The 25,116-nt window shown below is 38.3% G+C and overlaps 1 protein-coding gene across 1 annotated transcript in view; it reads right to left on the minus strand.

Annotated features, from left to right (window-relative positions):
- Positions 1 to 6,578: 6,578 nt before the first annotated feature.
- DUS2 (dihydrouridine synthase 2) overlaps positions 6,579 to 25,116 on the minus strand; it is a 37,825-nt gene continuing 19,287 nt past the window's right edge. Inside the window, exon 16 of the mRNA XM_051771202.1 lies at positions 6,579 to 8,878. Coding sequence (XP_051627162.1) covers positions 8,875 to 8,878 — 4 coding nt within the window. The 3' untranslated portion in view covers positions 6,579 to 8,874. The remainder of the gene's footprint in view (positions 8,879 to 25,116) is intronic.

Here is a 25,116-nt window from a genome sequence, read left to right on the forward strand (position 1 = left end):
GCATTTTGCAAGATCTGCATCTAAAAGTTTTTAACCAACAGGATACAAATTAAGCTACTCTTTAGCAATGTATGCCATCGATAAAGGGAGCTAGGGGCAGTCACTAGTAAGAGCACAGAAGCTTCAGTATACTCTGCCTGCACAATAACATACCATCTATGGGTTAGCCTTGCATTAAGGTTGAAAGTCAAATAAAAGGGCAAAAGAAACTGTAGAATTTAAGTTGTTCTTGCAGCAGAAGCATCTATCCCCTGCAGGGCATGGCAGTGTAGAAACCATAGATGGCCTGATGTTTTTGGAATTTGCAGTCTAACAAAGTGTAGAGCAACTTCAGAGGAGCTTAATATGAGTACTTGAGTCTTGTGTCCAGTTCTGGGCCCCTCACTTCAAGAAAGACATTGAGCTGCTGGAGTGTGTCCAGAGAAGGACAATGGAGCTGGTGAAGGGTCTAGAGCACAAGTCCTGTGAGAAGCAGCTGAGGGAGCTAAGGTTGTTCAGCCTGGAGAAACGGAGGCTCAGGGTAGACCTTATCACTCTCTACAACTACCTGAAAGTAGGTTGTAGCCAGGTGGGGGTTGGGCTATTCTCCCTAGCAATCAGTGACAGGACGAGGTCACAGCCTTAAGCTGCACCAGGGGATGTTCAGATTGGACATCAACTTCTTCATGGAAAGGGTTGTCAAGCATTGGAAGGGGCTGCCCAGCGAGGTGGTGGAGTCACCATCCCTGGAGGTGTTCAGGAAATGACTGGATGTGGCGCTCGGTGCATGGTCAAGGTGGTGATCGGTCAAAGCTTGGACATGATGATCCTGGAGGTCTTTTCCAACCTAAATGATTCTGTGATTCCATTCTGTGATTCCAACATAATGAAATGGTCACTGTGTGCTGTGGAATTAGTAAAAGATTAATCCTTAATATACGTGATCTAGGAAGGTTTTAGGTTTGTGCTGAAACTTGGGCATTGATGGGATTTAAACTACTACTCACAAGTATAGACGGTTATGTAATTTTACAGTTTAATTTGTTGTGGACTGTGAAATTCATACTAACCAGAAATAGCATTGCTGTCTCTAAGGTTTCATTGCTTAGTTGAAAAATCAACTGAACTAGAGTTAGTGTGTTGTGACTCTATGGCCATGTGGAAATTATAGGTTTATCGGTTAATATTTGCAACAAACGTGGGTAGAGCCCTTCCCAAAAGCCTAGCCATGATGATGATCGGTTAATATTGTTTGCTTCATAAATAACTAATTCTAATTGTTTCTATGCACAGGGTCTTTCCATGTTTGTTGCTCTTTAGACAGATCCAAATAGGCATGTCATAATCCCAGGCATGCATTTGTGTCTAGATGTTCTCGTTAGAGCCTGTGAATGAAGGTGAGAAAAGAAGGCTTTCATGAAGAGGAACTGGCTACAGTGCGTAATTCTCAGTCTAGAGGCTCTTAATAGAGTACAGTGAATTCTATCTCTCTATCACTCCTAACGAAGATCAGTAATCTGTGCTGAAGAAAGCAAGCTTAAATGAAAACCTACTTTTGACATGGCAATTCTAGTGGAAACATAAAGCATCATATTAAAAAATACTTTGCAGAATGCTTCTAGTGCAAAAGCAGCCATATGTTTTTTACTTGATCTGCTAAAGCACTGTCCTTGCTATTGTCACTTCCCACACACCACTAGCTATTTGTTTACCAAAAATGCATGAGCAACTACAGCTACTGTTCCTAGAATACTTAAACCAAAGACTGATGCTGGTTAGAGTTGACAACTCTCTCTCTGAAGGAAGCCCGAACCTTATATGAAGCTCACACCTAGTTGGCCTGTAGCCTCTTTTTATCTCTAAATCCAAGGTCACATAGCAACACAAGCTGGAAAAGAATGTGTAATTGGATTAACTGTGGTTAAGAAATACTCTCATACATTCTTGAATGAAAACAGATCTAGGATGAACAATTCAGTAAGATATACTATACACAGAATGACTTTTAGCAGCTAATTATTGTCTAAACTTTTCGTTAATCTTTCGCTTTTCAAGGCAGCTGTATTAGAATTCGTCTTTTTGTTAAATAATTGTTGTGTCAGATTACAGCAAACAAGCAACCACAGCAATTTCCTGTTCTGTTATACCAGTAGATTATTCATTATGCATGTCCCTGGTGAAAAATACAATCGAACTTGTTCTCTTCATAAGGGGGAATTTGAACACAAATATTTGATCCATGTTTTTTGATAAGATGCACAGAGTATATTTCAAATAAATATGCTGAATTAAAGATATTAATACTATTGACTTGTTCCTTTCCCTTAACTGTAAAATAAATCTTGTCTCCCCTGTTTGAGACACTATTCATTCAGAAAGCAGGACATTAGGCAGTGCTTTTAGTCCTACCTACTGCTGTCAATTAAAAAAGAAAACAGACTATATGTCCTAAAATAAAACAGAGAAATTGGTAATGTCATGACCACCTAGCTAACAAGATAAGAATTTAGAGAATAGGCAGAAGGTAAGGTGGCATTGTAAGCAATTAATAGTTATTTACAGTAATTTTTATAAAGCTTTTTACTTCAAAATCAGACATGTCTTTGGGTTCAGAACTTCCATTTCTTGCCAACAATCTCCTTTCTTTTTGTCTAGTCCTCACCATAGTTTTCATTTTGCCATCTCTGTTCTACTGCACCAAAAAGTGCATCCTTTCTGCATTTGAAATTTTAAAAAGAAATACACCTTCAAACCTTTTCTATACAGCTAAAGAGTGATTGGGTTGTGACTGAGAGTGAGTTAGCAGAAGCCCTAAAATGACTGAGGTGGGCTTACCTCAATTTCCAGGGACTTATGTCAGTCTCCATGCTTGAGGTCCAGGGCATGGATGGCTGATTTGGCTTTTGTTTGCTACTGAGAAATGAAACGCTGGCAGTAACAAGGCCACCTTTATTTCACTTGCGGTTTTGTCAGGAAAGGGGGCTTTTATTTATTCATTTATTTAATATGTATAGTTGGGTTCTGCCTTTGCTGCTTTTAGGCTGTGTTATTGCATCCAGATGGGGATACACCTTGGTCTGGTCAGGAGCTGGAGTTATTACATGTGCCTTGAGCAGGAAGGAACACGCTTCCTGTGGTATTTGAATCCTTTCCAAACTGGGGCTATTTTCTAGGTGTGTTGTGACTTTTGGGTCCAAAAACCTGTGCTCTGTTTTATTTTCTGCACATCATCCTATACTGGATAGCTAGGAATTCTGGATCTGCAGCCATATCCCAGATCTGTATTTGTCTTGGAGTAATAGGGATTCCTCCCCCCTCCTATGGGCAGCAAATGAAACCCAGCTGTGCAATTGTAGCCAGAATAGCCTTTGGAAGACGCGTGGTCAGGCATTCGTTCTGCATGATTCAATGAACCAAACAGCCTGGAATTAGGAATAGAACGCACAAGGTTGTATTTCATGTGCTTGATCTCATTCCCGCTTGTGGTTGAATCTGGACCTGTTTAGAAGGCACACACACCAGCGTGGCACAGAAAGGGCAGATGAGAAAGCACAAAGGCTCCTGGAATGAGCAGACAGTGTTCCTTGGCTGCAGCTGTGGTTACGCCTTTTACAGCTGCTATTGAAGAAAGCACGAGTACAGCAAGGGAAATCTTTTTATCAATGTGAATGTATACTAAATACTCTTAAACTCACTTGCAAATGGCATACAAACAAAATTATCACAGCCTTGATGTCTCTTACAGCTAACAAGGCACATCCATTGTTTAAGCAAGCAGAATGGTGTTATGTAGGAGAAAGATAATATTTCAGTATAGAGCCTATGTTGAAGAAAGTTAAATTCAGCAGTCATACAGGAAAGGGGCTTGCATTCTGCACACAAGGTCATAGGTTATTTATATTTAATATGTGACATCTTGGCTAATTACCAGTGCTTGGGTGAAATATGAAACTTTTGCCACTGGGGAATTAAAAGGAAAACAAAAACAAAAGTAGATTGCATAGTATTGGAAAGTTTTGTAGCAAAATTAGGAGTTGTCCTAGTTCAGGCATTAGACTACATGGTAGCAGAAAACACAGTTGAACACAGCAATTAGACTGAACTTGGATAAATTTGAAATTTTCAGTGAAAATCTAGTCATCCTTTTAAGAATTCCTATGCCATAACTTAATTACACCAATCCTATCTAGATCTTGTGCTCAGTGTTTGATCAATGGAGCATTTGTAATAGCAAGATTACAAAGCTGAAAAAAAAATTGCCTACGAGGTGTGTATTGACAAAAACAAACCCACATTAAAAACTTAATGAGGTCACAGTCTCATTTAACCATTTTACAGTTTTCCTCAAGAAGTTTCTCCGCTCTCCTAAACTTACTGCAGTTATATTAAACACAGTTCAATATATTTCTCTTCAATATCTTTTTAAACAATCATTGCTTTGCTTTATCATTTGTTTAACATTCTGCCATGTAATCCAAACATTACTTCATAAAGTTTGCTGCTGCTTTATATTTCTATAGTTTTATGGAGCAGGTTGGAATCCTCCCATTTGGTGGTTACCATCCTAAATGTTAAAAGAGGGTCTAGAAATCTGACACTGAACTGCACAGCTTTCCTCACAGACTTTATATTCATAGTACTTTGCTCTCAGATCATCAAGTGAAAGCAAAGTAAAAGCATCAGCTGCATTATTATTTATATCAATATACAAGGACACTCCAGGCACAAGTGCTTCTGAAACGATTGCTTTTACAGATATCTTAGAGTCTTATTACAAAGCCTAAAGTGGTTTGTGAGTGAAATCAGATGACAACCGAGATTGCTATGAGAACAAGAACAAACTCCTTTAATACACAGTGATGTTTGCATAAGATAAATATTTGTGGAAACTCAAATGAGATTTCATGAAAGCTCTTAGGCTTGATAAAAAGACTAAGGTGGCATTTTACTTACTTTTCCATATTTTAACTTTCATTTTTGACTGTTCATTAGCCAGCAGACAGTAGTGTTGTACAGGACTGGGAGATAGAAAATTCAGGCTCTGTTCCAAGCTTCCCTCCTCTTGCAGTCTAATTTTCAGACTTCTTCAAAGGGGCATAAGTAACTTGCTATTTATACACACACTTAAATCACTGCCTTACTGTCCCTCTGAGGTGAACATAATACAACTTCTCTTGTTCCTCTTTTCACTTAGATTGCCAAGGCCTCTGAGTAAGGACTCTCAAGTCTGGAATACTTCTTACACATTGCATTTGAGAAGTCTAACAGCCTGGCTAGATGATTTGGGCTAATATCTCTCTTTGTACTGGACAAGGAGAAGCATCACACAACTGTTGTAGCAAAATGGAATCCCAGCCTCTGAGGCCTTAACTTTTCTATTCTAGAAATGATCCTTTTATGACATGGTTCTGTTTTGTTCAGGTGTAATGCATGTGCTGTTTAAGGTGCAACAGTTTTTCTGCTTTCCCCATTACATTCAATGTCCTTTGATTAGCTTAGATATAACCACAATCTTATGTGCTGAAGTCATCCGTCCTTATATATTCCAGTTCAGTAAATGACACATAGCCTTAGTTTATTCATAAATTAAGGTTTCTTCATTAGTATATTAATTATCTTCAGGGGTAGAAAAAGATACTTTCTCTTATTACAGCTTTTCACGATAATTCAGAATAAGCAACCAGAATAAATGTATCTTTTCTTGATATGCATATGCCCAGTTTTCCATAGGAAGCCTCATGGGCTCGCTCTTCCACGAGCAGGCCTGTCAGCCTTGTGCAAACCACTCTTTTGTGCTTGACTCACACCAGATTCAGCCAACGTGAAACAATAGTTTCTAATGGTGTGAAAAACTTAAAAGGCTCCCTGGTAGCTTGGGTCTTGGACCCCTACGTTCCTCTGTGGGACTGAATCCATTTGCAGTTGTTAGACCACATGTGCTCACACCACTTGCTTAATCTGTGCCTAATGAGCTTTCTCACCCAACATCTTCATTGGGACACAACAGGTTTCAGCTGAGAGGCGAAATGTGGAACACGACAGCCATACCCCAGCTGTTGCAGGTGCTTATGTGTCTTTTTTGCTGTAATCCCTCCCAGTATAAAGTCAAACAGGCCAGCCAGGTGGTTTACGTTTATTTTTGCCTTTGCATTGAAGGTAGTAGTAGTTTTCATTAGCAGCTCTTGTCTCTTAGTTTTTTAGTTGATTGAGTTTCCACCTGGCTTGCTGTCAAGATTGCATGTAAGAGGGTTGATTCTTCTTTGACAGAGCAAGGGCTGGGAGGTTTAACTATTCAATTTGGTCACAGAATCAGACGTTCATCTGATATTATGCTGCTGGTCCTGATCCTTATCTTTCTACCCTAACCCCTTCCCAGGAATAGGCTTCACTGCATCCTCTGGCTCCTGATACATCAGACTGGGTTGGGATAAATGCACTGCTGTACATTAAAAATTTATGGAAAGTAGAAAAGGCAACACACAAAAAGGAACAACTGATTAAATACTATCTCATTATTTTTCCTAGCTGGAGAATGAGCTATTCAATTAATGGAGTGGTCCCAGTCAGCTCTGGAATAATATTACCCAGTAAAGGTTCACCTATTTAAAATTCATTTATTTTTGCTGTATTTGCAAGTCCTATATATTAATTCATCAGATATGTATATAAAGAATGGTTTAGCTGCTAATTTATACTGAACAAAACAACAGCATTTCAATGAATGCTCACATAAAATGTTTTTCTAACATGTATTCAAACTAGAAATCTTATTGCAAGGATTCATGTCAGCTAGTCATCAAGCAAAACCAAATCATATGATCAGTTGCTTTCATTATCAAAAAGGTCACAGATGTCTGAATATGCAGGAATAATCTTTCTACAAATGCAAAATAAAATGTCTGACCTGCTGCTTACTCCTCTGGAGATGAGGCTCTGGTGCTCCCATATGTTAAGAAGGAATAAGCCACAAATATTTTCCCATTAAGAAAATCAGTAAGAAAAAAGGCTAAACTAGTTAAATTTAACACTGTGACATTATTTGATCAGTAAATAATTCAATTAGGTCCTTACCAAACTTAAATAAATTATCTTCCCATTAAAAAATTTGTCTAAAACAATTGTATAAACCATAACATTAAGAATTACTCATGTTAAAATAAAGAATACATCCATTCTAAAACATGATGCAAACTTTGGTCAAAATCTTTTTTTTCTCATGTATTTCCTTGCATAATGTCCTTCTGAGGCACTAAAATTGTTTAAATTTGACAGACTGAAGATAATCATATCTGTACAAAATGCCATGTGCCTTTATCACTTAAAATGTTGGCTAGTTAACATTTAAAGAGTTTGAGGCTGCACTGGTTACTGGGAAAAACAATTAACTATTCAGTTTTATTTTAATAAGTCTGAATTTTGTATAAAGCATTTGCTGATATCGAGGTTCACAATCTGTTGATTAATTAGAAAGCAGATAACAATTGCAAAATGTACCATTACAAAATTGCTCAGTGTGCAGAATACTCTCTAATTTTGTCATTTACTTCTAGTTTCTGTCATTGTTAGGCAAAAATATCATAATAGTTACATACAGGTAGTAACAATTGGGAGACAAAGAATATAAAGTAATGGAAGCTGGTCACCTCCATGATAACAAGTAGCTTAATATGCCTAAATGAAAGGCAGTGTATCGAAGTTAAAAGCTATTTAGGGAGAAAGTAGAATGAAACACAAAAAATATATTAGAAAACATCTATATATATGTAACATCAATGAGGTAGCAGAAACACAGCAAAATATTTTGTCCTTGAAAAAATAAGTTCCTTAAACAAAACCAAGAGAGGGACAAGGTTTGCAAAAGATCTTAGACTGACAATATGAGAGAAAAGTAATTAGCATAAACCCCAGTTTAGGCATCACGTTATAAACACACCAGTACCCTACACTGTGATGCCACATACTTCTGCAAAACATCTTCAAGGTCTTTTCCACAGATACAAGACTAAAACAAACCAGAGTTTTAGCAAGGAGTGCTATGACTCAACTATCTGGATGAAAAAGAATGCAAAACCCCTGAAAACCAAAAAAAAGCCAGAGCTATTGCATGGCAGAGAGTAAAGTGTTCTTTCCCAGGAACATAATGAGGTTTTTAAGATATATTTTTGATAAAGATAATACAATGGGGGAAAATTCACAAAGGCAGAGTCTGATGACCATTTGAGAAAGAAAAAAAATAAATGAAGAAAACAGCAAGAAAGATACTGCAACTGGGAATTCATCTAATTACAAGGGAAAAAAAGCCTTAAGACTATTGTTATGCCTATTCTGCCTCCTTTTACTCTTTTTAGAGATTAAAAGCCAAGCAAAACATTATCAAAAAGATGGATAATTTTTCAAGGTAAAATAGCTACTGCTGATACGGCATCTTTTATCCTATTACATACAAGGAAAATAGACAGACTGCAGATGTAAAGGTTTTAATATAATCATGTAGAAAAGGACACAGACGAGAAAAGGTCTCTGGAATCTCCCACTTAATTTTCCATTTGAATTAACACATACACATCTTCTCCAGTTTTGCACAATTAAAAAAGAAGAAACACTCAGTCAGCCATGAAGGGGTTTCAGAGGGGCAGGGATTCAGCAGGAAGTGGTCAGAAGCGCTGCCCATACCCACAACCACTATAATGTAGGAGTTTTTTAACATGTAGTAGCATTAAGCTGTCCTGATGGCTCAGCAAAAAAATGCTGAAGAGAACAACAGCTGCCCTTCTTGTTGCTCTTCTGCAGGCAGACTCTAATCCTCTGGGTTTATACAGTTGTTCAAGAAACATTAAAAGGAAAAGCCTTCCAAAGCACCAGAGGCACCAAATGGGACACTGCTTGCTCCAAGTTTTACCTAGGTTAAGAAAAAGTGTATTTTATGCTTTAAAAATTTTTACAGTAGCATCTTCCAAAAACAGTCAAGATATTAAAGATCCATATCACAGAATACAGTTTCATATTTATTATCACATGGGGAGGGGTGTGTCTGCTACAGTATGACCATAAACTGGAAATTAATCTTTGCCAGTCAAGACAGCACATGAAAGTTATTCGTCTAGCAGCTTCAAAAGTTGTAAACCCAGTTCAACTAGCTACCAGACTCTGACTGTGCTTGGTACAAAACAATTGGTATGTACCAATGAATCAGACAAAAGATCTAACTAAAAATAGTTTCAATATTAGTATTTATATACCTTTAGAGTATTAAAAACAATCTTACTGGATTTCTTGGACTTTTTCTCTTTGGGAATTCTCTAACAAATTATACTGATGCTGTTACAAAATTGATTGTTAGAGTTTAAAATTAAACTTTAAAATGAGTGTAGAAAACATTTGTAGACCAGGAAATGTTAGAGTAGAATTTGAAACAAATCCAAACTTATTAAGGCATAGAACTACATGTAGATTATCCAAGCAATGTTAACTCTTTCCCATAGCAGTCCTTTAGTTGGAAAGTAAATTTAATCCATCTTTTAATATGACTTTAATCTAGGATTGCAATCTCTTCTCACAGTAAACAATGTCAAACATTTGGTATTAATGTACAGCAGTTTTGGTGTCAGTAACTTTGTGAAATATCTAAAACTCTTCTGTTAATTAAAGGTAACATCAATTCACTGTGTGAGGCTTCATGTTAGGAAACAGTAGCTATATGTGGTTTATATTGCTTAGAAAATCACAAATAAGAAATCCTAAAAGGAAAGGAATGGTTGCCAGTAAACTGTACAAGACCAAAGGTTAAGTAACTCTCAGAACATGAGGTTATGGGTTGAAGTAGTTAAAGGGAAAATATCCCAGAAATACATTTCAGAAAATAAATTAATTAACCCATAAAATCACAGAATGACAGGAATCTAAACAAAAGGGTGGGAATAAACCTTTTTTTGGGAAATCTACTTCAATATAACATAACTGGCCAAATACTGACTCAAAATTAAAAATTAAATTAGGATCGTGTAGGATTTCAATTCCTTTTTACTTAATATATCTGCATTTCTTGGTAGAGGCTCACTCAAGAAAAACACCATTCTGGAAGGAAAGTTTTTATATTTTTTCTGCTTCCATTTAGGGTGTATTTCTATAACACCATAAGCCAACCTAACTTACAGTTGCCACAGCCTGGCCCTCTGCCCTCCCTTGGCTGCTCAGTGATTTGTGCTGATGTGAGCACTGCATAGTAAGTCAGCTCAGGGATCTGAGCCAGTTGAAAACTATCTCTCCAAAGAAAGCCACTTCTTGTTTCAGTTCCCTGAACCGGCTCATTATATGGTAGGATGAGTGGCACAAGGGAGGGACTTCAGCTCGCTCCGTTTCATGGTTGTTTGATAGGAGGTCTTAGGGCCCCTGGGACCATCAGCAGTCCAACACTCCGTGGTTAACCACCCTCATATGAACCCCAGAGCTCGCAGGCTAAATAGTGACATGAACTGTAATTAGCTTTAGGCAGGTAGTAAATTAAATAGACGAAACTTCACTAAATCTGATACTTCCAACAAGGGCACACTAACATCTTTCAGCAGAAAGTCACAAATCACCCAGCATGACTTGCTGTGAATTGCTTGGTAGAACCAACCCAGGCAAGGTGGAGTGAGATCGCGGCACCAGTCCAACACTTCCCTGCTGAGGAAAGGAGGGATTCCACATGACCTTCAGAGAACTGACTTAACTGGATGGAAACATCTCACCCACTTTAGCTGTGTTAATTTTCTGCCTGGGGCAGAACAAGGCAGGAATGGAATCACTTTCTTTGGGAAGCGGCAGGGTTTTTCAGCTCCGCTCGGCCGGTGGCGCTTCCCTCTCAGGCTGTGGATGCATGTCCTGGTGTGATGGTTGCTGGGCTCGTTGAAGGGGGACCTTTCCCAGGCACCTACACAGCTCACACAGCGAGCAGTGACACTCCCTGTTCAGTTACCGTTCAAATAAGCCACATCAGCCCACACAGCTTAAACAGCAGATCTTCCTTAACTCCATGTGAAAATCAGGATGGAACCTGTAACTTGGTCATAACTTTATCACCTTAGTTTTCTTCATCAACAGCCCACCTGCCTATGCCCTGGGGCCAATTCTCTGAGATATTTGATGGGTGTGTACCAGAGCTCTCTCATTATGCACCTATTTTGTAATGGGGCCACAACAGACGTGAAAGAAAGGGGTTTGCATATAGCCCTTTCCTGTTCCTCTGTTGTTGTGCCTCCTACACATCTTCTCCTTAAAAAAAAAAAAAAAAAGAAAGAGCAAATTGTACCAACTGAACATAGTTTCAAAATGAAGGTACTGATAAGGGCGAACCTGTTGCTTCAACAGAAATTGTCAATTGCTTGCCTTGTGCCAAAGTGCAGGGGGTGGGGGGGAAGCTTTTAAACCATGGGGTATTTGCAGGTTTGATCAAAGAACAATCTATGGGGAATGAATGCAGGGCAGCAAAGGCACAATCACAGGTTTCTGGTCTACAAGACTTGCAGGAAAAGCCAGCCCAAGTCAGGTACAGGACAGAAATCACTGGAATCGATTCAATTTGACTGAATGCCAGAGCATACTCTAATCCAGGGAACAGAGCCAGACCTGACCCTATTTGCAGAACCTTTGTTGCTGTTTTAAACATGTATCTTTACTGTACCAGATAACAAACCAAAGATGATATTAACCTAGCAATTAAAGAATCATTAGCAAAGGAAGCAGTGCTTTGATCTGTACTAGTTAGTCAGACTGCCATTAATGCCAGCTGGGTATATTAAGTACAGATCTTTCCCTAACAACATTTTAATTGATTCGAATAAATAAATTAATTTAGACTACATGATAAATTATAAAACCTAAGTCTCAAAACCTCCTCCCTTACACATTTATACTTAAAATCATCTACCCAGCCATTAAGGTAAATTGCAGTTCTAACAACAAGTATTAAGAAATAAATTTAATATTTTTATCTGCTTGTACTTCGAGGCTAATAAAAATATGGTGTTAGGCAACAGCAGTAATGCTCTGTTCCTTCCCTCTGTGCCATAGAAGCAAAGCCATCTGTTCTGCTGGTTTGGCAGAACCATTTGTGAGACCACCCTGTGAACCAGACCAAGGGACCGGACCCAGCTTCGTTCTTTATTTGTAGGGAGAGGGGGAGGACTGTTCAGGCCGGATAAGTTCCCTGACCTGATCCACAAATGCTGTGTCAGCACAAGTGCTCAGGGATGGTGCAGTGGCTGCAATAAGAACACAGATCAAGGATATCTAAAGTTAGTACTGCTGCCAAGTGCTGTGTGTCATGAGACAAACCCTCACACGCAGTCCCAGTCACTGGGCACGGCCACGAGGGGCAACAGCTCCAGAGAAATACTCCAGCCCTGCTGTCAGATCTATGCTCTTCACAAACACCAGTAAAAACCCCTGTGAACGAGCCTGTGAGTGAACAGATGGTATCTCAAGGATAAATGCTGCAAATACATTGCTGTACGGTGACTTTAGAAGAAAACCTATCATGAGGCTGATCAGTAGTGAAACTTGGAGAAAGTAAGTCTGAAAAGTAAATAATGAGGCTTATTGCAAGTGATAAATACAGGGCTATTGGATTATTTGCTACAGGATTTTCTCTTGTTAACCTTAGTTTTAAAGACACATTTTGCACTCAGTAAAGAGAAGGATAATCACTTCAAAGGATTACTATCTGAAAGAAGTGATATGCAATAGTAAATCATCAGGAAAAACAGACTAAAATATACTTCAAGTAAAAGAGAATCTTTAAAACACTAAGACAACAATTCATCAATTTATCCTCTCCCCACAATTCATAACAGTAACTCTGAAAACAAACAATCTATCCACTAGTGATGATTGTTTTCTAAGCCATGGCCCTGACAAATATACTTTTTAGTCTCAGATATAAGGAAAGCTACAAAAGGTTAAAAAATGTGGGTATAGTTCAGATAAACATCTAAGAGTTTGAAAATTCATCTGAATGCTTTCTGTCAGAAAAAAATGTCCTGTAAGTCTCATGAGAAAAAGGCTTATTTGCGATGTTACTGGCACTTTTATTTCTGTTCTCAGCTGAGAGTAGTCAACTTCTCACATGGTGTTTTGTCTTCAAGAGTTGTGGGGAAAAAATTCAGTTCTAAATATAGAAGATTATAGTGAGACTTATCCCATGTAAACTGACTTTGCCTCTTGTTACTAAAAGAGACAATGGGATGGTAAAGTAAAATTTTGGTTAGCACTAAAGAGTTGCATGCAGTTAAAGAAGAAATAATTGTTTTCATTTTACAAGATTAAAAAATCTGCATATATTCAACTTGAAAAACAAATTCTGATTTTTAGGTATACAGCACTAATTCAAAAATGCCTCTCAATTAACCTGACTGACAACCATCGAGTTCCTATGGCAGTGCCTAGAAATAAAGCTTGACTGTACACAGCAGTAGGACTAGGGTTTGAGCAATGGATGGAGTAAATTGCCTACCATCAATAAATTACTTCCTAAACCTACATTTCGTTTCCAAAATGCCTTAGAAATTTATCAGTCTTTCATTTTAAGTCAGTGGGATATAGTCTCCAATATTAGTTCTGAAAATAAAACTTGAACTTTTAAATTAATTAGACTTGTTTAAATATTTTTACCAGCAGTTTTACATGACAAATATACATATGTGCAGGGAAAGGCTACGATGTATATGTAAATTTTGAGTGTTCTGCCTCACCAAGGCCAGCTGGAGAAACAGCACATCTCTTCCATAATGGCAATTCTCCCTTTGGACAGATCAGGTTGGGGTTTTGTTTCTGAAACAAATAGGTTTGGTTTATACTTCCTTGGACTAGCTCTACTGGGAAATCTTTAACATTTCTAATGTCACAGACTTCCACATCAACAAAGATGGCTAATATCTACAGGGCATAGTCTGATAAATACTCCTTTTGCCAGCAGTGCTGTCTTAAACCGCCCTTGCCTCCAAGGCTCCTTGTTCCTTCCTTTTCTTTCTGCCTTGTTGCCCCCAAAGAACTCTTTGGAGGGGTGGTGGAAGTGGTGTGGAGAATACAGGTTTTAACCTGCATCAACTCCCTAATCTGTTTTACCACAAAATTCCATAAGCAATCATACTTAAACGAGACAGGGACAATGATGTGGGGAATGAACAGTCAGGGACTGAGGAGTACTGACACCAGAAAAAGTGTTCATCAAACTACAGCACCCATCCTGTCTGACCATAAGATATTCCTGCTACTTATCGAGGCATCCAATTAAAGGGGAGTTCTTGGGAAGCCAAAAGGTGTCAGTTAAAGATGGCAACAAAACGTGTCCCTCAAATAATTAAGTGCTCTTATAAACTGAAACCATAGGGGTCCCATGAGTGGAATACAGTGACTTCTTTGCAAATACGCACTTTTAGCTGCTTCTTTGCAAATTTGTATTAGAGCACATTCACTATATGTGCAAAACCGGGCTTGTTTGCGCAGGGCTTGTGTGGTAGAGACAGTCTTTACTAAAATTTCAAAATTTTTAAAGGGTCATGTTATATGTTCAGAACTCACAGTTCAACTGGCATTTTATCTGTCCACAAACTACATGGTGTTGCCCTGTTCTTCAAAAAAAAGAACATCCACCTATAAATCAGGCTTGTGTTAAGAGGACCAAGGAGATACCCACCTCTCCTTCTCCCTTCCACCCCAGATACAGCTGCAATTGCATGCTGCTTTTGTATGAACAAGCTTGTTGTTACTGACTTGCAGTTTATTGGAAAATTAAAAATGAAAATATGCAGACTATTTTATAACCCCATATAAATGTATAAACTTCCAAGATCCAGTGTGTTTGCCTATCCCCAAACCAGACACACAATATAGGTATTTGTATATAAAAATTCATAGGCAAATTTTAAAAGCTCTACAACACTCAAAACAGAACTGTTAAGCAGCTGCTTATTCCCCACTTTTATGAATACAAGGCTGAATTATTACTCTATATAATAGAGTACTTGTTTTTCCATGAGGTAGGAGGTAATCCCTAACACTTTGTTTACAGGTCGTATCTGCCTCCCCAGTGATACTGTCAGAGCCTGGTAATTTTGCTGAAGGGCAGTGGGATTAGACTAAGTATCTTTCACATACTGACCAGGGTATATGCTCCCTATTTAGAATCTCTATAAAGAGATTCCAAAGAATATGCTTTTGTTTTAGGGAACAGAGGCACATTTTTGTTTTCATCCTCCCCTCCCCAGTCTTCCCCTTTAGAAATTACTCTTGGTAATCCTGCATGCTTGTGGTTTTTTAATCTGTAGACAAAAACATGGAGCCAGAAGTCAGATGAAAACTCAGATGCATACATTCTTTTAAAAGAATTTCTATCTTATGTAGGCTTATATAGATGTGGTAGGAACATGGAGCCAACTGTATTATTTTTGCCAATCTGCCTTCAAGTTCAAGAGTGAATAATGTCACAGATGTATATATGCTTTCCCAGATGTGTTATGGGGTTCACAAACAACTGTGTTTGTCTGTCACCTACCCCAGCAGCTGTGAGAAATACCTGGACTCCTCAGGAGGACATACTGTATAAGATATCAACACCTTGTTTGTTTTTTAAAATAATAGAGTCTCAGGAGCATCATCAAAGAGTAGTGAGAAAAGGTTAGTGTGGATCCTGGAACAAGTTTTCTCTCAATTCTTTTCCCTGAACCCTTCCCTTCTCCATACATTTTTCCATCCCTTATGCTCTTTGAGGCCAGTTCAGGATGGAGAATCTCTCTGCAAACCTTGGCTTCATTCATAGGCAAGTAAAGCAAAGGATCAAACTTATTTGTCCGTCTAGAGCAATCAGAACTCCAAGTTTATCATTTAGAAATTGGACCATAAACTGAGCATTCATTTGGCCTCTGTATCTCAAGGCACTTTGAGAATGGAGCTTCTGTCTTCCCTACCTTAATCTGAGAGGGATTATTACGGAATTTGAGGACATGGTCAGACATGTGCAGCAGATCTTTATTAAGAGATGAACTCCTTCACACTGCCTGTATTTGCCAGTCCTCTCAGATTTGCCAGCCTGAATACACATAGAACCACTCCCTAACCTGGTTCTGTCAAAATAATCTGCTTTTTGTGGCAAATTATCAGAGAACCATAGGAAAGGAATGAAAGACAAATGCTCCTTTTTGTTGGCTCCTGTTACTCTAGGCCTTGACAAGGTTCTCACTGAGAGTGAGATGGCTATTAATACCCTGATACAAAGCGAATGAATACCATAATTTAGAAGAAAAGAGTGAAATCTCACTAGGAAACCCTAGAAACTGTATAGCAGTTTTTTTAAAGAGAGGAACTGATGACCATTTGGAAAAATGTATTTATATTTTAATGATCTGCAAAGTTTAGCCTCTGGCAGTTCTATTTTAAAAATAATCTCTTACAATTAAAACCAGTTAACTCAGAAACTGCTGCAAGATGAAATCTATTTGATCTCTTGTCCACATTTTGAATTGCCACAAATTTTCTTTGTTGCAGAGTAACTTTCCTCCAAATATTAAATGTTGTTATCTTACATGCACAGAGAAGAGGCATAGCATCTGTTACACAGTCAAGAAACAACTGAGTGCCTTACTGCCAGGAAAGACGACTCACTTTGTACAGGAATGCTGTTTGTCTGTTAGACATGCAAGAATCCACTTAGCTTCAATTTCAGCTCATTTGTAGTTGCCAATATCTATCCTTTAAATACTTACAGCCACCACTTCTGTGTTGAAAAGGTATCTGTTTTCATCTCTCATTTTAGAGTGAGACATTGTCCAAAGCATCTGGTAATGTGAACTGTGGGGCCCTGGACAGCACAGGAACTATATAACCTGGTTCAAAGGCATCCGAGATGAGAATAAAAGTGGTTCATGAGTGGTTCTTTTGGCAGCAGTGGCCCTTGGTTATCAAAAAATTCCACCTAACAAAACCACTCTATCTTGCAGGCTTGTTTTTACTCTGCATCAGTTCCCTGGGCTAGGTAGCCAAAGGATTGTACACACAGTTGCACTTGCAGAACTGAGAGTAAGATGCAGGGGCAGGAGGACCAGGGTACTTTTGTAGAATGGACTTCACAAGACACACTTGTAAACTTGACTTGACCACAGTGTATCTGAACCATAGACAGAGGACTTCAGCCTATGTAGGCACTAATCTAAACTTTTTTCAGAGCATTAATTTTCTAGACAAACATTTACAAGTGGGCTGTAGTTTCAATAATTATTTCAAAATGCTCTTTGTTTTCAGGAAACTACAGTGGGTAAAACAAGATATTTAATTTTAGATTCTACCCTTGACTGAATTGTTTATCAGTTGCCATGATCCCTATTGAGAACAAGCAAGAAGCAATAAAATGCCTAGGGTTTGAAAGATACGGTCTTCTCTAAAAACACAATCTAGGCTCAGAAACAGAGATTTCCATCACAAACTCGCATTGCTGCCATATGCATCAAAATCGATGGGTAGCCCACCTGGATTAGAACTATTTTACCATTCAGTAATGCAGATACTGGCCCACCAATTCCCCGTGACTGAGAGTGGATGTACGCTGTAGGCATTTTTAGAGCTCATGCAAGCAGAGCCAGCCTAGCTGTAAAGCAGCTGTATCAGCTGTTGTTAGCAGAACCCTTGCAGCACAGATTTCATTGCAGGGGTACATGATGTTCTACAAAAGTGAATTAAATACTTGAGAAGTTTAGCCAGCTCCAAGATCTGTTTCTGTCCAGCTGTTCTGCCAGTAGACAGTCATTGAAACTGCTATTTTAACAATACAACTTCAGTTACAGGGAAATACCATTTGTCTTGGCTGCTCCCAGAAATCACAGAACTTACAAAGCAACCTGTGTCCCAAGGTACCGTATTCTTGTTCAGGAGGGTTCTGTTGCCATGATTCTCATCGTTTGTATGGACAATTTAATGCAAAAAATTAAAAGTCTCATTTGATTAATATGAACCCTGCCCATAAACAAGATCCATAAATGCAAAGGTTAGACTGCCAGGAAGTATTTCTCTGGGCCTGAAACTAATGAGGCTGTGGCTGTACTGACCTTTCCTAGGTGACAAATATTGACTGAAGCAGTTCCCATTTTCACTCCTTAGGCGCTTTCAGTTCCCAGGTACTCTTTCTCACCAAGGTGCCACCTTTGCTGTTGTGCCATCACTAACACTTTTGTGGTACCAGAGTGAATCACATCAGGGAATTGATTCAGCTGAAAAATAAAAGCAACCACAAGCAAGTGTCTGTGCTGGCAAAAGGGAGGAGGCAACAAGTGAAAGAGATTGCAACAAGAAGCAGGAGGCAATGACTTGATACCTTGGTTGGAACCACAGGTATCATGTGAGCCTTGAAAACACACACTGGTGTCTATGCTAACAGAGGATCTGGAATTGTAATGGGGTGAAATTACTGGTGAGTGAGAATAGCTCAATGAAAATGCTCAGAATAGACATCAAGTCAGCTTTCACAGTCCCTTGCCTTAGTTATCTCCACACTATTCCTTTCAAGAAAGAAAGCATTTAACATGTTTGAATTCAATGCTACAGTAGTTTATTCAGTAGCTTTGCATGTCTCTGAGAAATGTGTGTTATTTGTTTCAAGAATAATTAGTGCCAAGAATATATTGACAACATAGTTTGAACACAGTGTCATTCCAATACACCGATGAGACTCAAGGACAGGCAGCAACTTCCTTAACTGATGGTCATTTAATACCCCTTTTCAGCATTCTTCAGTTCACATCCCATCTCAATTAAATATAATACATTTGATGAAAAATTTCAGGCAGTCACCATGAAGTACTGGATATCAGCTCCTTCTTAGGCACACAAATTAAAAATTTCAAACAGAAAAGAGCTTGAGGCAAAATTCCTTGACTAAATAGCTTTTAGGTTTGTGAGAACTTAGATCCGAAGTATGTTACTTTAATCCATCTAATTCATTCAGCATTTCATCCTTTATAAGTAATTCGGTCTAAAGCTTCATAGTCAACTAGTGAAAACTTGAAACAATGTTGATCTTCATTTTAAACAATCTCCTGTCAACAATCACATCTAAGAAAGTATATTGCTACTTCCCATATTTGTAGTGGGCAGATCTGAATTCAGGACATCATCCAGGATCTCAGAACCATATCTAAATCACCAATAAAAGCACTCATGGAGATAGTAAATCATTTACTCTGACATTTATATCCCTTTATGTAACACCAATTCCAGGTCCCCGACTATTTTAACTTTCGTCTCACCAGTTCATCCACAACACATTCTTTAAGCTGCTTTGCATAGTTTTTCTTTCTCTCATGTCTTGATTATAACACGAATCCACTTTGAGCTTCCTCCTTCTTTACCACATCCATCCTTATCTCTCACAGAGAGCACAAAAAGCATAAAAATATGTACTCCAGTTCTCCTCCATTCTTGTGAAAAATGGGTCAGTCAGCTTTGTGTTCCTCCCTGCCTTTCACCCTTTGTATGGTTATATCCTGTTCTACTGTTCAGCTTTGTTCTCTTAGATGGTAAATTCTTCATAGCAGATGCTCCATACAATCTTAACACTTCGCCTATTTTGGATTTTGCTACAATACAGATAATAAAATTATATTCCACACAGACCTGAATTTCATCCGGATCAACCAAAAAACCCCAAACCTGTGCATAACTGCTGATGTTAGTCAGAAATGTAATGCCAGAATCTATTTTTAGACACTGTGTTAAGTTTCACTCACTTTTGATAATCTGCATTTTCCTTTTGTGGAGTTATGTTTTGTTTATAGCTTCGAAATTGTGTGTGAGATCTCATGGGATGACCTTTAAAATAAACCAAGCTTAACATCTTGATCTCCACAGTAGCGTGGGAGTCTAAAGATGTGGTTGAAGATACCTGTTTCTCGTTAGAAGGAAACTAATGACAGATCATGCCACTTCCTCACTTATCAAGGAAGATCCTCTTGATGCTAGTTTTATGTTAAACTACAGCAGTTCACCATGCACTGGGGGTGTATTTCAAGTTGTTGACAGAGCTCAATACTGTATATTGTTCATTAAATAATCTATACAAATTAACAGAATAAATTTAATAGTTATGCAAAGCTTATCAACTTGTCTGCAAAATACCAAGCAGTCAATAAATGGGAAGTATACTGGATAGAAATATGCCAGACATTTCCCAGTTCCATTTCTTCAATCACAAGGAAGCATAACAGATAATTGCATGTATTGGTTGGGATCTTCTCATCACACTAATTTCTGTGATAATTTGCATAGAAATGTCAAAGAATGAAAATTTTACGAGATCAGCTACATCACAAACAGTAACAGTACGAACTCCACAGATGCCCTTATCACTGACCCCAAGTCTTGATCTGGAGATACTGTACTTGAAAGGACTAAAAAGTATTTTAATTGCCCTCTTCTTTTTCTGCCACTGGTGTTTGTGCTGAGGTTGTCAACAGGATGTTTCATGCTAAGAACTGGAATGTACCCAGCAGCTCATTCTACTTTATTTAAAACATCCTTACTATCTGCATAGGTATTATTGTGAGTGCAGACTGCTAGAGCAATGCAAGAAGAAATAGAGTTAGTTGTTTTCTGTGAGTTTAGGATCCATGTCAGTACAATGGCAGTGTGCATGTGGGGTTCTAAAGTACAGGGGAAGTGAGAAGAGTGAACTGTGTGGGTGAAATGTTCTCTCCGAACAGGTGATCCAGTGAATTCACAGGCTGGGCTGAGAGGAAAATAGTACACAATGGGAACGAGGCGGTGAGAGGTGAAGATGTGAGGTTTTCTAACAGGATGAGGTTAGCTCTTCCTTTCATGACAAGACATCAACCCTTTCTGAAAAATCTCCTCTTCATCTAAATTACCATTTTTTTTTTTTTAATTAGGAAGTATGAAGAAAATAACAAAGTGGAGGTGGATCAAATCTGTTTGTCTTCAGTGCGTTTCTCTATAAAATTAAATGGAAACTCTATCCGCTGTCATACTTTGAGCTGTGTTTGCTTCTGTGGCGTAAGGCATCATTTTAAATAAATGCTGTGTTACATATTTTGTCTCTAACAAAGAATTGAGAATCCTCCTACAGACTCCCAAGAGTTACAATACTGAATATGAACATGAAAATGGGTAAATGCTGAATCTACAGGTAAAGTGCTGTGCCAGTACTACTGTACAGGAAGACATTAGTGACTAGTTTTCTTTTTTTTTCCTCTCTATTTATCCCTTAACCCAGCATTGCTGTCATTATAGGACATGCACATTCTCAACTCATGCTGCCTAGTCTTGCACGTCACCCATACTAGTGACCAAACTGATTTTACAGCCTACACTGCAACATTTGCCATGTTGATAAAACTTAATGGGAGAGAAGGTAATTTATTAAATCACTATTAATTCAGTATTCACAATGCAATATTTCTGTAGCCTAGAGGCTATAAACTTTTTAAGAACTACAACTGTTTTCCATGTTCAAGCAGAACAAAATATGAAAGCTGCTATTAGTTGTAATAAGAGAATGTCACAGGGCGACACAGTAAACTAGAATTACCATGCTACTTATATGATAGGTAGGCATCTGTAACTAACTGTACAGTGATTTACTGGCTTAATCCTGCAGTCTCAATATTCCACCTCTCTGAAATCATATCATTCTGATGCCCTTGTGAACACTCCATCTTCCATTCATTCCCATCTAAGGATCTGAACACCGAATGTTCAATTAACTTCTGAAAAAAACCCAAATCCTTACAAAAACCCCTTTTGTATGCCATACAGGGGAAATAAATGCACAGTTCTGCTTGAGTGAAACTGTCTCATAGTGATCTTCAGATCTCATGGGTTTTGTGGTTCATATAGGTACCACTTCTTAGACATGTTTACTTATGTTCTGCCTGATGTCCAGGATTTGGCTCTATTTCGGCTCAGAAGAAAACAATGACAATGGTTTCAGCTATTAAATTTTTTGTTGCCTGAGATTTCTATATGAGTATGTAACTAGAAAAGATATGCAGATGGCCAGGAAATTCACCTTAAATTTTATAACGATTCAGAGAGCTAATAAAACAGTAAACTACAACAACAACAAAGTTTTTGCTACCAGAGAAACTTAAAGAAAAATACAGTAGCTAATTTTCTAAGTAAATAAGCATACACTGAATCAAACCATGTAAGTCACCAAGAAGCTTCCCAACGAAATATGATTAGAGCCTGATTTTTTTTTTTTACCTCAAAAAGATAATCTTTTCCAACACTGGAAATTAAAAAAGGTAAAAATGTACTAGCTTTTATTTTAATATCTTTGTAACTCTCACTTTTCTCAGACCACAATGAGGGAAACCACTTTATCAGTTTCTGTTTAAGAAGTCTGACATAAAGCTCTCTGACCAACTGCTAACAATCCTTGCTGACACCTGTGCACAGACAGTGGCAAGTACACGGGCATGCATGGCACATGCAGCAGCCTAACACTGCATAGATAAGTTTGCAAAGCAACGGAAAACAGGACTAGGAAAGGTAGCATGTTTATACAGTTTTAAAATAGCTAAAAAGTTGAAGATCTGTATTCAAATCCAGTTCTGTCAGCTCTATGCAATAGAATACTAATAAAAAAATCCATGTTCACTCTTATACATAGATTATATTAATTTCATTTTTCACAATGACATAAGCATTAAAAAATGTATGGAGCTTATCAAGGAAAAATAAGTTAAAATGAGTAAAGTGTCAGATTTGTACTACTCTCTAAACTCTGTAAACTCTCTCTTTACTCTGTAAACTCTCACAAGAGGATCTCTCTCAGACAATAATTTTCTAAAAATGAAAAACAGAGACTCTTCCACCATGCCAGGGCAAGGGAAAAGTATTTATTTATTTATTTAACTAATAGATATTTAACAGCAGATTCACATTAACTCCTGCAACAGTTTCAAGTGGGAGCTAAGTGAACACCACAAGTGATGTATATTTTTAAGCCTCTCTCATAAAAGCCACTGAGGTTAGTGCTCCTTTGAGCACGGATGACTGAACTAGACTCCCTCTGGAGCTCAGCAATTCTTCTCCTTAACTGACCTAGGCAACTGTTGTTTAACAATACACAAGGCACTCCCTCCTCACCAAAGACTTACTTTTCATGTTTAGCGTTTAATGTTTTTCATCAGCTTTGTCATCAGCAACTCTGAGTAAAAGCCTCAAACATTGGCCTCCTGCACTGTGGTACAGATGGAACTTAAGCCTTCCAGGCCATCTCACTGACATCACATCTTGACTCAGAGTCCAAATATAAGCAGATTCTAGTTTAATAAAGCAACAGTTCCCATTATGCTGAGCTCCTAGGTTTGATTAAAGAAGTAGGAATAAAATGCTTTTGTGAATTAAGATGTTTTTCTAGCTAACACCTGTTTGGGACCTCCTTGCAATCTTGCCAGTTGACATGTTCGAAAAGAATGTTTTCTGCGGGTCATAACGGGCAAGTAAAAACCAAACCAAACCAAACAACGTCCTACCTCCCCCTCCTTCCCCAGCAGCCCAAGGCATGCTCATCCTTTGAATCAGCGAGCAGCTGAGCTGACATGTGGTTCACTTGCCAGTTTCTGAAACTGCAGTACTGGGGAACTCTAGGATTTTGATATTCAAACTCTGTATTTGAACCGCCAACATTTAACCTCACATTCCAGGGCAGGGTTGGGCTCAGAGCCCAGGACATTCCAAAAAGCATTCCAACCAGCAAGGCCCTGGAGGTAGCCCCACAGTGAGTACATCCACGCTAAAGGCTAGTAAAAATATCTCTGTGTTCCCATTCAGGTTTCTAGTAATCAGAGAACATGTAGGCTAAAGGGAGGGCAAGCTACAGTTCTGTCAACAACCACAGACCATACTTTGGCAGGTATCATTACAAATACTTTCTGCAGCATCAATATCAAGTAAAAAATAAAACTGCTTTTTTGTTCACTGACAGTGGCCCTGGGAAAGAAGAAACCAGTTGCGTCACTGAGTTCCATACGATTAATAGTGAAACATTTTCACTAAGCAAATACTTAAAATAGAGCACAGCTCTGATCAGTATTGACCAAGTACCATATTCACACCACATTAAAACTGAGAAAAAAATTCTGAAAAGTGAGGCTAAATATCCTCCAACCCAACTGTGGTCTCAATTGCCACCCTATGCAAGAATGCAGAAGTGCAATGGCTGGATCACTAAATACTGCAGAAGTCAGCATATTTTTGGGAAGGAAAAAAAAAAACCTGCCATCTTCTGTTTACGGTAAGTACAGCAGAGAACAGAAGCACGGGAGAAACTAATACAGAGTCACCAGTGTGGTTTGCTCTTTAAAAGTAATGTGAATAGAACAATTTCTAGAAGAAAAGCACTGGTCACTGAAGTAATTACTTTCAAATCAGTGCTGAAAAGGGAACATACATGATAAATACAATTATTCTATCTGGTTAGGGTGAATTGAATTATCGAAGTAGGATAGATCATCACACATTAGTTGTAACAGATTTAAGAGGAATGAAAGTATGTAACAGAAAGTCATTAAATCACAACATTCTGACATGCACATAGACATATATGCAATTGCAACTTTTCTTTGGTTCTTTTTGAGATCCATAAAGAGTGTCGAGCATGTTATGCTTTCTAGCCACTCACCAGAATTTACAGTCCTTTTATATTTAGCATTGAAAGCTCATCCCAACAGAGTGACTCCTCACTCTCACTTTTACAGGCTCTGTTTGTCCTATCCATAACTACAGCACAGACAACTCCATTAATGTGTACAACCAGTGCAGTGAGCTACACATTGGCAACCACGTAATAATTTCAGGAAGGATTTGGAAACATGCACTTATCAGAAAACAGAAACATCCTCTCAGATTTTAGCACCCATTTGATTTAATATAAATACAATATATACACTTTGCAGACTTGTGTTAACACAGCATTTGTTTCAGCTCATAGTGAACTACATAGCCAGTGTTACCCAGCTCTCTCCATCAACCAAACCACGCTTTGCCGGTAAAGCACCTACATGCTGGGTGCTCATACAACCTTTGTTTAGGTATCAAACTTCAACTACAGTTTCATGTGAATTTTTGACAGCATGCTGCAGAAATCTG

Source organism: Manacus candei, unplaced genomic scaffold, assembly GCF_025592945.1.
Source record: "Manacus candei isolate 608988 ecotype Guabito, Panama unplaced genomic scaffold, ASM2559294v1 h1tg000131l, whole genome shotgun sequence".
In the NCBI taxonomy this organism is placed as follows: domain Eukaryota; kingdom Metazoa; phylum Chordata; class Aves; order Passeriformes; family Pipridae; genus Manacus; species Manacus candei.